At 36.0% G+C, this 16,064-nt stretch overlaps 1 protein-coding gene across 5 annotated transcripts in view; it reads left to right on the top strand.

Annotated features, from left to right (window-relative positions):
- Nucleotides 1-15,054, top strand: part of POC1B (POC1 centriolar protein B) — a 66,791-nt gene extending 51,737 nt beyond the window's left edge. The window contains exons 11-14 of one of the 5 annotated variants that reach the window (XR_014492798.1): nt 2,742-2,957; nt 5,704-5,823; nt 11,301-11,361; nt 12,561-15,054. Coding sequence is in view for 2 of the 5 variants with exons in the window: in XM_083365246.1 (XP_083221372.1) it covers nt 2,742-2,957; nt 5,704-5,817 (330 nt within the window). In the remaining 3 variants the exon portion in view is untranslated. Of the gene's footprint in view, nt 1-2,741; nt 2,958-3,173; nt 3,296-5,703; nt 5,828-10,219; nt 11,280-11,300; nt 11,362-12,560 lie in introns of those variants that run through there. The other 4 variants (XR_014492799.1, XM_083365246.1, XM_083365247.1 and 1 more) reach the window with 4 other exon arrangements.
- Nucleotides 15,055-16,064: the final 1,010 nt, after the last annotated feature.

Here is a 16,064-nt window from a genome sequence, read left to right as displayed (position 1 = left end):
GTTTCATCATACTGAAACCGTGCCTACCCCATTGCCGGCAATTCAAAAAGAGTCCTGATAACGTTGCAACGTGTCATGTGACATGGCGAGTTATGTGTGCTATTTTATTTCTTTAACCAGACCTATTTTACTGAAAGGTGAAAATAACACTTTATTCAACTGACCTGGTCATATAAAAAAGAATTGTTAGTTGTGAAATGATCATGGAAAACATCTGCTTAGTATAAAAAAGCAGAGCCTGTAATATTTGCAAAGGTAAAAATAATTTTACTTCAAGTAAAGCAGTTCTTGGGTGTGTTAAGGAAGTAGCTGTTATTTGATGCCATCATTTTACTAAATTTAAATTGACTGTCACCCTTTGCAAGCAAGAAATAAATAAAAGAAGAGGTGCAAAAGCTGTAATTGAGAACTTAGGTTCTTTTAGGATTATTATTTGTATCTGTCTTTACGCAAAAGGAAAATGTAACCATATTTAAATAACCAGGACAGTGGAAGACAGAACAGGTGTACAGATCAAAGTAGGTAAATGGTTAAAAAACTATACTATACACTTTAGATGAGTTCAAATTGCCAGGACCAGTATCCTAGGGTACTGAAACAGCTGGCAGACGTGATCTCAGAACCATTGAAGAAAATCTTTCAGAGCTCCTGGAATAAAGGGAACCGCCAAAGGACTGGAAAAAAGCTGGTATGATTGCCATCTACAAGAATAAGAAAAAAGTACATCCAGGAAACTACAGACCAATCAGCTTAACATCAATACCTGGGAAAATCCTTAAAAAGATAACCAAAAAGCATATTTGTGAGCACTTAGAAATAAACAAAGCGATCACTAGAAGCCAGCATGGGTAAGATAGGAAAATGTAGCATAGACACTACCGCTAACAGACGGATTTGCAGCTGGCTGGCCAACTGCACTCAGCTTATAATCCTCAATGGAATTAGATGTACATGGATGGAAGCATGTAATGAGGTACCTCAAGGTTCTGTCTTAGTCCCAGTGTTCTTCAGTATCTTAATAAACAATCTAGATAAAGGAATAGAAGAACTCAAATTTGCAGATGATACCAAACCTGGAGTAATTGCCAACACTTTGGAAGATAGACTCATGATTCAGAAGGATCTTGACAGACTTGAACATTGGGCTCTATCCAACAAGATCCAGTTCAGTGGAGAGTCATGGTCATAGAGAGGAAGGATTGACTTGTACTCCAAAGCACCTGAAGGTAGACAAGAAGCAATGCAGGGAAGCTCATTAAAGAGAGATCCAATCTGGAAGCAAGGAGAAATTTTCTGACAGTAGGAATAATTAATTGAACAGCTTATCTTCTAGAGCTCCACTTCCTGTGCAATAACAGAATTATCTCATGATAAACAGCTTATTTCATAGATAGGCTTTCCAATGAATCATATCATTGAGAAACAGGTAGTACTTAAAAATAGGATAGTCAGAGCCCGTTTGCACTTAAAGACTGTTATTAACCATGTAAATATCAAGATAAAATGTATCTCTTAATGAAGTGATGAAACTTGTCTTAAATGTATTACTATGAAAAATATGGCCAAAGATTAAAGAGAATTTTGTCGTTTCTCTTGTATACTGCAGTACAATTTTTTTAAAAAATGTAATATTTTCAAATAAATTTTATAAAGGTGTTTTATACAGATTGGTAACTTTTAAAGTTGAGGGTGTTTTCTCTTTGGACTCTAGCAGTATTTAATATAATTTAGCACTTGATTATCAGTTCGGTCATCTTGTTTTATCTGCAAGATTTTTCTAGATTACATCATTCCTTTCTCTTCAAAGATACTTCACCATTCCTATCCTGTAAGTGTAAACACTTGCTGTCATAGAATGCCTATTTTATGCATACCTTTGCATGTATTTTATGTAAACACAGCTCACTATATTTAACAAAGGTGGCCTTTGTTAATGACAACACTGTACTTTGTTCTCTTTAAATAGTGAATTAGATGGTAGGAATAATTTCTTGTTAGGGTTTCTTTTTTAAAAAAAAAAGATTTTATCATTTAACTTAAAGAAGCTAAATTTTATGTCTTTAACTTTGTTTTGTATATCTCAAAAGCCAGTAGTTGTAAAGTTGCACTTACATATTCCATCGTCCATGAATACTGTTAAACTATCTTTGAGGTACAGAAAGTTTGGACATGCCCAGTGAAGTTTTTAAACTTCACTCTTTCTTTTTTTTTTAAACTGCAGATGCTCCATGTACCACTCAAGGCTGTGTTGTAATTTTCTGAATAGACTTTTCAGATTCGAAAATTTTGGGGGGAAGGGGTAGGGAATTCTATGAGAGCAAGACACTTTTTGAGTAAATGTTCTTTTAAAACATTCCTCACCATTGACAATGCTTCCAGTGTTGTAGGTGAACAAACTGCGAACAGCCACAGATATTCATCCCTGCTATAGAAGCGGAAAGTTCAGACCCATTGCCAAACTAGTTCTATGGATCTTTCGATGTCAGGTCATGCATCAGTTACAAAACAATGAAGGACAAAAAAAATAGTGTGAGTTGCTCAAGATCTTTGAGAAAAATGAGACAAATAAAATAGAAGATTGAGATCATTCTGATGTTCTTCCAAATTCAGCAGTAGAAAAGTAGTAGTTGAAATAACACCTGTTATCATATGTGTTTGTTAGTAGGAGAAAATGAATACCTATAACTTATGAAGCTGAAGATATTATCATAAATATGCTTTGTTTTCTTCTCTAAATCTAGTTGAGAACAAATCCATCTGTAGCCCATTGGTGTATGCACCAAAATGGGGTGAACAATGAAGACTTGCCTTCTCCATCAATGTTGAACAGAAATTTGAAAGGTAAAATGGTGCGCACTGTGGTCGAACCAGAAACCATAGATGAGTCTGTGGGCATTTCATCAGTACTGACTAATGCCTTGGAACACATTGTGGAGCAATTAGATGTTCTGACGATTGTGAGTATTTTTCCACCTCTGTATTAGAATTCTATTTTGAAACTGAACTTTTATTAAATACTTTAAATTTCCTTCTGTATTTTACATTTAACAAATGAAGTTGGCCAATGTAGGACGGGGCCTCAAACATATGATTTTTATCCAGATTTGAAAGACTTCATTCAACATTTTTTACTTTGTTTTACAAATTGTAGCCTATCTTTCATATTTTTCAAGAATATCAAATCTGTAAATGAATTCATCAGCTTCGGACCTGTGGGAACCATCAATTTTTTAGCCCTCTCTTTACAGTAAATAATAGAATAAGTGCTTTCAAATTGAACAGCTTCACATGAAAGGTAAAATAAACACTTTTTTAAATTGTCTTGTGTGATCCTCATTGTCACATATGAAGGCATATATGACCTTTATCCAAATTAGAATAGAATGCAAATAACATTCACATACAATTTAAGCTAGTGTTTCTAATCTAGTGGCATATGTGCTACTGATGATACTGTGCTACTGGCGTTCTTGACACCTATACCAGAATGAAAGAGAAGAGATTTAAGCTACTAGGAAGGGATTGCTGCTACAAAGAGCAGAGAAGGAAAGTGTCCTAATATGCTTTCCCTTGACCTAGAATAACATCAGTATATATACAGAAGCAAAATGTTGGCTAAGTTTGAACTATGGTGGAATGCATGACAAAAGGAGAACAGTGTCACATTGACAATGTGTGTTCTGCAATAGAGAGCACCTTCTTACCAGAAAAAGGAAGAAAGTTCATGTTGGGAGAAACTAGGAAAGGCAACATTTCCATCCTACAGTCACTGTGCCATTGCATGTCATGGGCCTTTGGGACTTTGGAACAGCCAGTAAGCCAGTAATTGTGTTTACCTTGCTGCTGTCAGTTGTGTTGGACAACCAGTGACATTGAGAAATAATCTACATTGTTTGGAAGCTAGGCCAAGATTTGATTCTCACAAAAAATGCCCAGCACTTTTTTCTCAGAGGTTGAGACTCAAGGTTGCCTTTGTCTCATTTATAAATGTGGGCACTACAGAGAGTATCTTATTACTAACCTAAGTAACCTTAATGAGTTGCTGGTAATGGAAAGGACCAGAATGGGATCAAGAATGTTAGGTATCTCAGTTAATTCTATACCTGAGCAGCAATTCTGACTGTAGTGCAAACTTGTTCCTTGATGCAATTTAAGGTCAACCTGGTAAGTATTAAGGCAGTAGTCTGTCTTCCAATTACAGTTCAACCTGGGTTTGCAACATATCCAACCATCCATTTAAGCAAATGTGTGATTGACAATAGCAAATGGAAATGGGTAGAGTGGATGATAGACACAGTCAAGTGTCCTATTATGTGAAGGAGTCTTTTTGAATGAGATTGTGTTGTATTTTTTATATTTTGATATGATACTTTGTCTGCATATTATTATTTTTCTCCAAGGAGCCTATTTTGAGGGTGTCTTAGAGTTCAGTCATTTATCTGCAAAAGCAGCATCCATTGACAATGGATGGGGAGAGCAAAAATCCCCACTAAGATATCAACTGAAGATTTACACATTAGTTGTAAAAGTGTCAAGATTCCAAGAATTCTTGATCCTAAGAAAAGTTACTGTTTATGTTCAATATATGTTTTCTCTACAATACAATTTTAAATGGAGTACTGTATGAGAGAACTTAATGTTGTTACCACTGCCCCTTTGAGGATTGGGACACTAATTCATATTAGAGAAGGAGAAGCATAACTATAAATATATTCTGTCCAAGGCTCGGTGCCTCAGATAAAAAAGCTTATGTAGTTATCTCTCTATTTTTGATTCTAATTGTTGGAAGAAGGTTACTATAAATGATAACTATAACAACAGAAAGCCTATAAAAATATATTCTTCTTAGAAGAAAGTACTTTTTAATCTCTGTCATCATGTGACCCAGGTTCTTTGACAGACTTATTGGTGGAATGTAAGACATAAATGGATTAAACTTTTCAATAATGCCCTTCCTAGAAAATCATTTTTAAGGGATTTGCATCCTAGTCAATTAATTAGAAATGGGTTTCATTGACATATTGAAAAATATATGCTGTTTATTTCAAAAAAGATATAAAGCTTCATATAAATATTTCAAAGAATTATATTCATATGTTCAAATCCAAAGAACTTCATGGCTTAAACGGATATCTCTTCCAAGTGCATATAGAGAGGGTGAAGAGAATTGCCCATTTCTTAAGCTGCAGTCCACAAATCATATTGCATGCTGTTCTTGCAGGTAGCAGGACAATCTCAAAAATCCCTGGTGGGTGTATCTAATACTACACAGTACTAACTGTTATTATTTGGTTCTCAACTTAAGGTGGGGAGAACTAGCTTTTCAGAAATTTCATTTCCAAAATTGTTTAAGATAAAAGAATATAGTTCACTTCCATTTCGGTAATTATAATTTACATTTGACTATGTATGCCACAAATCATCTTTCTATACCAGTATACGCCAGCTTTTATTGCTCCTGTAGTATTTTTTTAATTATAAGAATATGAGGCATTAAATTTCTGTATTGCAGGTATCCAAATTTATGACATGATAATAAAGAGCCTTTAAGGAAATAATAGTTTGGACTTCCTAATCTATTTAGAAAAGTTAAGATTATTTTATCAGTTGCTGCAGTTCTGATTTCTTGAATGATTAAGAACAAATAACATAATATATGTTTAGCAAGCATCTAATAGGGTTCATTATTTTGTCTCTTAACAGACTGTTTCAATCTTGGAACAGCGCCTGACTTTGACTGAAGATAAATTAAAAGAATGCTTGGAGAACCAAGGGAAACTATTACATTCGGTCAGACTGGGAGAAGAAACAACATAAATGCTGGTGAATACTTATTAATCTCTTCTCAGAAAAGTGAAACAAAAAGTAGTACTTAATGATATGAATCCCACAAATAAAAAGTGCCTGTAAGAGTTTGCTTATATATTTCTGAGTATCCAGTATCCTCTGTGTTCCGATATTTAATTATTCCTGCCATAATTAGCATAGCTCAAATCTCTCTGTAATTCTACACCTGTACAGAAGCTATATCTTGCCTAACTGATGGTATTTCCTATAGATAGGTGGCATTCCTTAACTCATGAAAAAGATGAGGTTGCCATATTTAAGACAGAAGCAGGAACAATGCAACTTGTTGGACTTAAAAAAGTTTCAAGAACTAGGTAGAAAAAGGATTTCTTACAAAGCTTTTGAAAACTAAGTATCTTTTTATGTGCTCAGGCTAGAATAAAAGATTGTGGAAAAGGTGAAATAAACATGAGAGGATCAAGGAATTCATTGAACCAGGGCATAGATATAAAAAGTATTTATCCATGTCATTGTGCCTGCTGAGAACTCTCTTACATCCCACTAGGCTCCATTGTCCTCCAATATTATTTTTTTCCCAATAAGATTATTATAAAATATTTAAATGGTCATTTGAGGAATACTTGTGGGTGTAGAGAGTGACACATTGCTAAAATGTATTCACAATTTCAAGGAAAATGATACAAAACAAAACTGGATAAATGAGAAATCTATGGCAGCCAAAAATCGAAAGGAAAAGGTGCTTTATGGATGCATGGATAGATAGGAACAACTTTATATGAACAATCACAATGCAGATATTTTCCAGGAAGCCAATTTGTGATTTGCTTCTTGGTTTGCTTTCTAGCCCCTGGGGCATCCTCATGAATTTACCCATATCCGTTATAGAAATCATTTTATATACCTTTTTCCCCAATGGCTGTTTTGGGAAATGTAACATATAAACCATTTAAAACCAGACCTGTACCTTCCTCTCATCAAGTGCTACCAACCTTCCCCCATAGCCAACATAGACCTATTATTAAGTCAGGAATAAAGATACCTATTATCAGATCTATACCCCGACCAAGGTGGAAACTGAAGATGGCCAACTGGGAAAAGTTTACGATGGACCTTGAGGACACAATAGGATGTATCCCGGCAGTTAGTAAAAGCTACTATCGCTTTGTTGGAGCAATCATGTCATCGGCTAAAAAATCCATCCCATGTGGCTTCCACAAGGAATATATCCCAGGATGGAATGAAACCTGCGAAAACCTATACCAAAAACATCTAGAGAATGGTGATGCTGAGATAGCCGATGAACTTCTTCATAACCTTGACCTGGCACGCAGGCAGAAATGGGAGCAAACTACATCTGAACTAGACTTTAAACACTCAAGCAGGAAGGCATGGAGCCTACTGAAAAAATTGAGAGGAGACCAACCAGCTCAACGCAAACAACAAGAGGTTACTCCAGATCAAGTAGCAACTCGAATTGTCAACTTAACTAGAGTATCCCATGATAAGAAACATACTAAATTAGTGAAAAGAACTAAAGCACTTAAAAACGTTGTGCTCGCCTAGCCAGGAATATACTCCACCCTTCCAACTGGCTGAAATAGATACTGCTCTGAAGAATGTCAAAGCTGGAAAATCTCCTGGTTTTGATGGAGTAATGCCTGAATTTATCATCCATTCTGGGCCTCATACAAGAGAATGGCTGGCAAAATTCTACACAGATATCCTAACTTCCAGTAAGCTCCCTCCAGAATTTAAGAGAACCAAGGTAATCGGCATATTAAAACCTGGAAAAGAAAGCAACAAGCCAGAAAACTATTGCCCCATTGCTCTGTTAAGTGTTTGTTATAAACTACTTGAAAGGTTGATACTTAACAGAATTGGACAGAAAATTAACGAACAAATACCGATTGAACAGGCTGGGTTTAGATCTTATCGGAGCTGTGCCGATCAAGTCCTTAGTCTTACTAGCCACATTGAAAGCAGCTATCAGAATAAATTGAAAACATCTGTTGTATTTGTGGATCTCACAGCAGCATACGATACAGTGTGGAGGGATGGTCTATTAAGCAAATTCCTCCACGCTGTCCCTTGTAGGACCATGGGCCGCCTAATAAATAACATGCTCTCAGCAAGGACCTTTCAAGTCATCATGGGCGATAAAATTAGTAAGCAAAGACATCTGAATAATGGACTCCCTCAGGGCTCTGTATTGGCCCCATCCTTATTCAATTTATATATTTCTGATATACCACCCACGCTATCAACAAAGTTCTCTTACGCTGATGACTTGGCATTAGCATATAGCCACAAGGACATCGAAGTTACAGAAGGTGTACTTACAGCCGACCTTACAACTCTGAGGACATACTTCCACCAATGGAGGTTAATCCCAAGCGTAACTAAGACAGTCACATCATGTTTCCACCTTAATAATAAACTGGCAAAAAGAGAACCCAATGTATACCTAAATAACAAATTGCTCCCATATGAGGCAACTCCAAAATATCTGGGGGTCACCTTAGACAGGACCCTGTCTTTTTAAAAACATATTCAGAATATGGCTGCCAAGGTTAACAGCAGAAACAACATTCTGCAAAAACTATGCGGAACAACTTGGGGAGCTTCAGCTCCAACTCTTCGATGCTCAGCCCTTGGGCTTTGCTACTCTGTAGCGGAATATTGCACACCTGTATGGATAAACAACTCACGTACAAGACTTGTTGATGTTCAACTCAACCATACGATGATATTAATTACTGGGTGCATAAAATCTACACCTATTCACTGGCTACCAGTTTTTAGCCACATACTTCCCCCGCACTTACGACGACAAGAAGCTCTCATTTGGGAGTATAGTAAGATCCTGCTAAACTCCTCTCTACCCATTCATGCCTGTACCTCTGATCTCTTAAGATGTCAATTAAAGTCAAGAAATCCACCACTCCTCACAGCGCTTAAGCTGCTGGCCGAACATCAGAGCACTATACAAAAGTGGATGGAAGCATGGAGTAGCTATACCTCCCAAGATATTTCTGAGCATATCTACCCCGACACATATGGGTGACATACAATAGAATTAGAACGACTCATGGGGTGTGTGCCAATTCTCTGTATAAATGGGGAAAGACACCTTCAGCACAATGTGATTGCGAGGCTCCCCGACAGACTATCCAACATATAGTGAGGGAATGCACTAATAGAAGATACCCAGGAGATTTTAAGGACTTCCTCTGCGTAACAATGGCAGCTACTGACTGGATCTCCAAACACGACATTAAACTCTGAAATGTTATTTCTGTTTTCCTCTTAGGTTTTATTATTGCTTCCTTTTTAAAAAGAAATTGTTTTAACTGTTCTAACTTGTAAATATGAAGTGCTTTTAATTCTGTGTGTGACCAGCCATACGCTAAATAAATAAATACATTCTTTTTAATTTAGGAAGAGCAGAGTTTCCTTAGAAAGCCTACAAAAGCTCTATGTAATTCATGCTCCTTTCCTAGCAAACACTGTTATTTTTCATCTTAGAATCTTATTTTTTGTTTGTTTTAAAAATCTGAACATCTTCAAGCCTGCTGTCTCTTTCCACATGCTACTTCAACCAACCTAGTTTCCTTGGCTGCCATAGCAGTCAGGAAGGATCAGCAGCTACATGTCTTCCTGGACTTCCTACTGCCTGATCCATTCAAACTGGCTATATATAAACAATTTTGGAGAGGAGAAAAATAACTGGATCATATTTCATGCTTTTATTTTGCAAAGGAAAGTTAACTAGTTACAGTTGTTTCCCAAATCCCTACAAAATCACTTTCTTTTTAAAGAGATAGAGCAGAGAAAACAGAAAAGCTCAGAAACTGCTTGATGCTTCTGTTAATGCTACAGAATTTCTACTGAAGCTTTTCCAGCCTCTTGATGATAAGCTTTACTGTGTTTATTGTTTATAGTTTCACCTGTATTGAGTATCCAGATTGGTGGAAAGATGAATCATTAAACAACAGAGTAGAGCATGTTAGCCCAAGAAATCATTTCAGAGATCATTTGCATCACAAAAAGTTTCACAGAGTTCAAAAAAGTGCTAACGCATCTTTAAGCTGAGGATTTTAAAATAACTCCAGCCGAGCTATATGCCACTGCCTACTACTTCATGTTCTCTTTTGTTCCTCACATTGCTGTCAAAACATTAAAGCTGTCATCCTCTTTGAGGCAGAAGAAGGGACAGGCTGCTTCAGGTAGTATGGCATTTAAAGCCTCTGCAGGGATTGTCTTGCAAAATGGTGGGGCCCATTTTCCAATATGTATACTGTGTTTTCCCAAAAATAATACCCAGTATTATTTATTTATTTCTGCCTCCAAAAGAGGTACCAGGTCTTATTTTCGGTGTGTGTGTGTGTGTGTCTTTTCCACTCAACTCTAGCACCGACAGCCCCATCCAGCCGGCCCACTTTTGTGGCTGAAGAAGCAGCTTCATTCTGCAGCTGAGAATGGAGCTCCGGCCTGCATTTTGCAGTTAAAGGCCTTTCCGGAAGGCCACTGCAGCCGAGAACTAAGCTATGAATTCAATCCACAGCTGGTTCTCGGCTGCAAAAGCCTTGCAGAACTGAGGTGTGGATTGAATCCATAGCTCGATTCTCGGCTGCAGCAGCCTTTTGGAAAAGGCCTCTGACTATGAAATGCAGGCCTGAGGACACTGCAGAAGAAGTGGGCTGGCGAATAGAGGCCTGGCTACAAGGTAAGTGGATAAATGGCATGTGGGACAGCTCCACTCCCCCACCCCCACCTCACCCCAAAACTAGGGCATATTTTTGGGGTAGGGCTTCTATTAGGCCCATCCCCCAAAATCAAGTTAGGGCTTATTTTTGGGATAGGTCTTACTTTTGGGGAAACATGGTATGTATTATTATTCTGAGCATCCTCAGGCTTACTTAACAAGATAGAATGGCAAAATGAAAGAAAAAGGCAGATATAAAATGTCTCCTAATTTACGGCCGGTTTCTGTTCAATGCTTTGTTTTTCAACTGCTTAAAATTCTCCCTTTCTTAATATTAGGAATGAGGAAATGGTTTTAAAAAATGGAACCAGGAAATTATAAAATATGTGCCATTTTAAGCAACAGTTTTTTCTGTATATTCTAGAGCAGACATGTCAAACTCGTGACGTCACATGACATTGCGCAATGTATCGGAGCTTTTTCGCCATTGCCAGCAATGGGATGGGCATGGTTTCCCAGTGACGCATCCAGCCCGTGGGCCAGCAGTTTGACACCCCTGTTCTAGAGGGATGTCAGTTTGCCATGGCTGCTGGTCAGAAGTGCTGATGCTTTTAGGTTGTTCTTAAAAGGGTGTCAATTAGTGTCTTTTAATTAGCAAGAATCTTCTGGAATAAATAAGCAAGATTCTTTTTGTCATTTAATTCTTAAAACCTTACTTGCTTAAATTTTCATAGTCTGATCTACCAAAGTAGCATTATCATTTTTTTCTTTTCCTGATTGTAAATAGGGACACTTACAAAGAATGGTGATATACCGGTATTAACTAATCCTGTAATCATCAGAGACAGGCAAGAACTTTAAACATAAATAACCATGTACAATTTTGTCTATAAATGTTTCACCTACTCTAAATAAGCTCAACCTAAAAGTTACTAGAATAACTATAATTTTATTTTTGAGTCTTTTCACAGATAAGTATAAGTAATTTGTTACTGACATTGAAGCCCTCCAAAAACAATTACTGTAATTATTTAAAAGCTCATGGGTTTAATTATTTCACCTCATGGCCTGCTATTTATAGGGCTTCATTTTGTAACATTATTTATAATACAGCAAAGAAATGGGGAATGCCTTTTCAAAAAATATTGTCGATGGAATAGAATATGTTTTTTCTTTAGTGCTATTTTGTCTCATGAGAACTTAGGCAGATTTAATTGATGAATCAATCAATAGAGCTTACTGATTAACGATAAAATACTATGTGTGTTATAAATGCTAGTGATTTTGCAGGTCTTATCTGAAAATAAATGTATATAGGAGGGATAGATATTTTTTTTCTTTCTGATGATATATGTCATATTTGGCTGGTAGCATTGACTTTTAGTTGTGTGATTTTTCAAATTTTGTTTTTTTAAAAAACAAAATAAAACTGATTCCTTAAATTCTAACAATATTTAATGAGCCTATTTTGCATCTTCATAGAGTCCCATTCAAAAAATCCAAAAGAACCATCTTCTGCAAATTGGCTTCATCACCAAATATTCAAAATAAATGAATATAAATAAATGAAAAGTTGTGTTCTTTGTAATAAATTTAATTTAGGTTACCCTTCTTAAATCTTTTGAAAATAACAAGCCATGATAAAGAACCATAAATTAATCATCTGTAGTAATAGTAAACACAATCTTCCAAGTTCCACTTTGCACAAAAAAAATCTCTGCACAGAGATTTTCAGGACAATTAAAAATTGTTGCAGGAGAAGATTTGGGAATTGCTCTTTGGACAAAACTTACTCTTTGAAAGGATTAGAATGGAGTATTTGATGAAGTGTTAATGGGTACATGGGTGTCTATAACCTGAACTGTGCATTTGTCTAAATTTTTTAGAAGTCAAGGATGTAATGCTCCTATGATGCTCTGATCAAATACTTTGACCTTCAAAAAGGGAACAGTTAATAGGTTACTAAGGCTTAACTTTTGTTTCTACTTTCAAAATGTGTCAGAGTTTGAATATTAATGACATTGTTTTTTTTTTGTGGTCTAATTAGGTAAATAAAAATCTTCAGAAACCGGCAAGAGCAATCAAGCTATTAGGAAAAGGAAATGAGCAGCCTGGTTACACAGAACATATTGTACCTTTCAAATATTAACCATTGTTAATTGTCTGTTGCCCCAGACAGAGTGACTACAAGCCACCACATGAAAAATGAACTTGGCCCACAAAGAAACAACAGTTTCAACAAGTCCTTCATATATGGGGGGGAAAATGTTTTCCTGCCGAAAAGAAGCCTCTCATTAACATTTTCTTGTACAGTAAGCAAAGGAACATTGAGAAAAATCTTATGACGATACACATTCTCCTCCCCCTCAATTTCTTCCCAAAGAATTCTTTATAACATGTCTATTCTGTTACTTTTCCATGGTGTGAACTCCATATGTACACACCTATCTATACCAAGTATTTCTAGAATAAGTAAGAGGATTGTGTTTCTTTATCAAAATAGCAAATATGCACCCTTTGAGATTTCAGAATCCTAAACACTGACTTATACTGAACAACAGAATTTAGCTGGCAAGCCAGTCATGCATATATAAATGCACAGTAATGGAGGAAAACATATTGGAACTAATATGCCTGGTGATTAAATAAGAATATTTATTTATATTTATGCTGGTATTATGTAGTCCAAAGTGAAAGTATCTGAATCAGTGCTTCATAGAAAATTGATTTAAAAAAAAATCAAAGGAAAGAACTAAAACCTTGGGTCAAATTATACCCCTAAAAATGTTATAGGTTATAAAGCAAGCTGCATTTTTAAAGAAATTGTAGCCATAAATATGTAACTGGTAATTCTATTTATGGTATAAGTGATTAATATCAAATGTACAGGGATGGACATTGGGCTAACATTTCATTTTGGGTTTGTGCAAAGCTGCCCCATTTTGAAAAAGATATTGTAATGCTAGAAACATAAGTGAAGAACCAGAATCAAAATAGAGCATCTCTTAAAAGCAGTAAGGTGGGAAGGGTAGGATTATGATAATGAATTCTTAATGTATTTCAGTCTCTCTACTTTAATCTTTGGGGACTTTTTTGAGTAAACTTGTTTAAGATAATGGTTCTCCTATTTGCTAGCCCAGATAATTGGTAACTAAACCACTCTCTGGACTCTAGAGAAAATTAACAAATTTTCAATATAGTGTTTTTAGCAGAAAGGAAAGAGCAGTTGTAATTTTAATTTAATCCATTAAAAAAAATCCTGTTATGTGACAGTCAATGTGCTGTTCTCTTCTGGATGTTCTCTAAATTTCTTTAGATAAATGTCAAGTGATACTTGCTATTTGCAGAAAAAGACACTATAACACTTTATATAATATTGAAACAATGCGACAACTGAAATAAACTGGCCAGAATTTTCCCCCTTTTAAGTAGCTCTGATTCTTCCTCTGCTGTAGAAAAAAAGAAAATCTCTCACTCTACTGCTCAAAAAAGCCAGGTACTAAAGTATTATAGTCTATAACACAGGTGTCAAACTCGATCACATCAAGTGACATACCGTGATGTATCATGAAGTTTTTTGCCTTTGTGGAGCCAGGGTAGGGTATAGCCTGCGCGTGATGCATCCGGCCTACGGGCCTCCAGTTTGACAACCCAGGTCTATAAGTATACTGGGAGCCACAGAGAACTAGGAAAAATATAGAAGACAGGATATCCATATGCATCTCTTGGCTAGCTTGCAATGACATCAGTGCAAGAACACAAGCCATTGCTCATGTGAAGCTCTCTGAAATTATTTTCATTTTTTGAATAATGACTGAGAGGAGAAGTTGCAGTTTTTTTCTGCCTAACACTAGTGTATATGTTGTACTGAAAACCATCTCCATTGCTACCTACCAGAAATCTCATTTATTGGAATGCATGGTGCCTCTAACTGTTACCATAAGAAACTGGTATAAACTTAGATCTTAAAGATAAATCAACAAGATGGAAAAATTACAACCTTTAACTGACCAATAGACCTTTTTGCTCTGATTAACTGTTATGTTATGTCCCATTAAGAAACTCTACAACTAATTTTCCTTCCTGTTTCTCTAAATTGTATTCTGAAAACTATCGATATATAATTTGTGCTGTAAATTTCAAGATTCTTAATTCAAGGTTCTCCGATAAAAGCATTTAAGAAAGGTTTTGTCAAAATTGGAAGATATGAATATATATATTGCACTTTATGTGAACAGACATTTAGCCTTTTTAAAATCTAAAAAAGAGTATACATTTTTTCACATACATATCAAAATAGTTTTAGATTTTTTTTAAAAAAAAATCTGCTTTTGTGGATCAAGTTATCAATTCTTTAATAGATCCCACTGCAATCTCAAATCATGCTTCCATTACTCTTATAAACATTAGTCAGCCAATTCTAGCTGGTATCTGAATATTCCTCTTCTAAGGAATTCTCTTATTCTAAGATATTCTTGTTATTAAAAATGTGTTTTAAAAAAACATTCTTGTTTTTTTTTTAAATAAAGGTTCTGCCAATACATTAGTCCTCTGGGACACATTTAAGGCATCCTTCTGAAAATCTATTAGTGCTCTCATCTTAACAATGAAAGAGACTCAGACTCTCAATTTATACAGTTGAAAAATAAGGGTTAAGATTCATTTTTATTATGTGCCAGAAACCCCCAAACGAATCATATCAAGCATTTATAGTAGCAAAGCTGAAATTGGTGCTTCTGCCCATAGAACAATTGGAATGTTTCCTAATATGCAGGAACTAACCACAAATACCAGCAATCAGGAGAGAGAGCTGGAAAGTTACTGGCTTATTTTTTGGAACAATCATAATATTCCTGGAATTCAGGCTAATGATAGAGAGTTCCATTTACACAGAATCTAATAATTATTATTTTTATGCTCACTTATATGAGTTAGAGACTTACGTAACTAAATGTAAATTTTAGTTGTACAATATTCAATATTGCATTACGAAATCTGGAATTTCCTCTCCGTGAGGATATCTGCCTGTCTTACTAGGTTAGTGTGGTTGTCCTCAGGTTCCCTCCCTTAAATGTCACCTGATGGGACCTCAGAGGCATGGCTTCTCAGGTGCCACTCCAGCTCTTTGCAGTAGCCTCCCATTTGATGTCCCAGGGTTCCCTATCCTTTGAGGCTTCGAGAAGGCCATGAAGAATTGGCTCTCCCCCAAGCATTGGACTGGGATGACAGTTGAGCTGGGGGGTTGTTTGGTCTAGTAGCCAGGGGTGGGGAGGATAGGCAGCCATAAATAAATACATAAATCTTCGTACTTCCAAGTTCTTCCTTGTAAAAACAAACACACAGGATTTCACAAACAGCAACAACTGGTGATCAGAAGACAAAACCTTGTTCAACCTTGAAGGACATTCACTACAGCATCTAAATGGAAGGAGTCAAGCAGATGCACAGAATTCTAAATAAAATTAATAAAATCAGGATAACTAAATTAGTTTCATGTTAACCTGCTTGAGCAAACTATTCTTGAATTTCAGAATACATGCAAACTGGATGG

Source organism: Vipera ursinii, assembly GCF_947247035.1.
Source record: "Vipera ursinii genome assembly, chromosome: 6".
Classification (NCBI taxonomy): domain Eukaryota; kingdom Metazoa; phylum Chordata; class Lepidosauria; order Squamata; family Viperidae; genus Vipera; species Vipera ursinii.
This window is presented reverse-complemented; position numbering and strand designations above follow the sequence as displayed.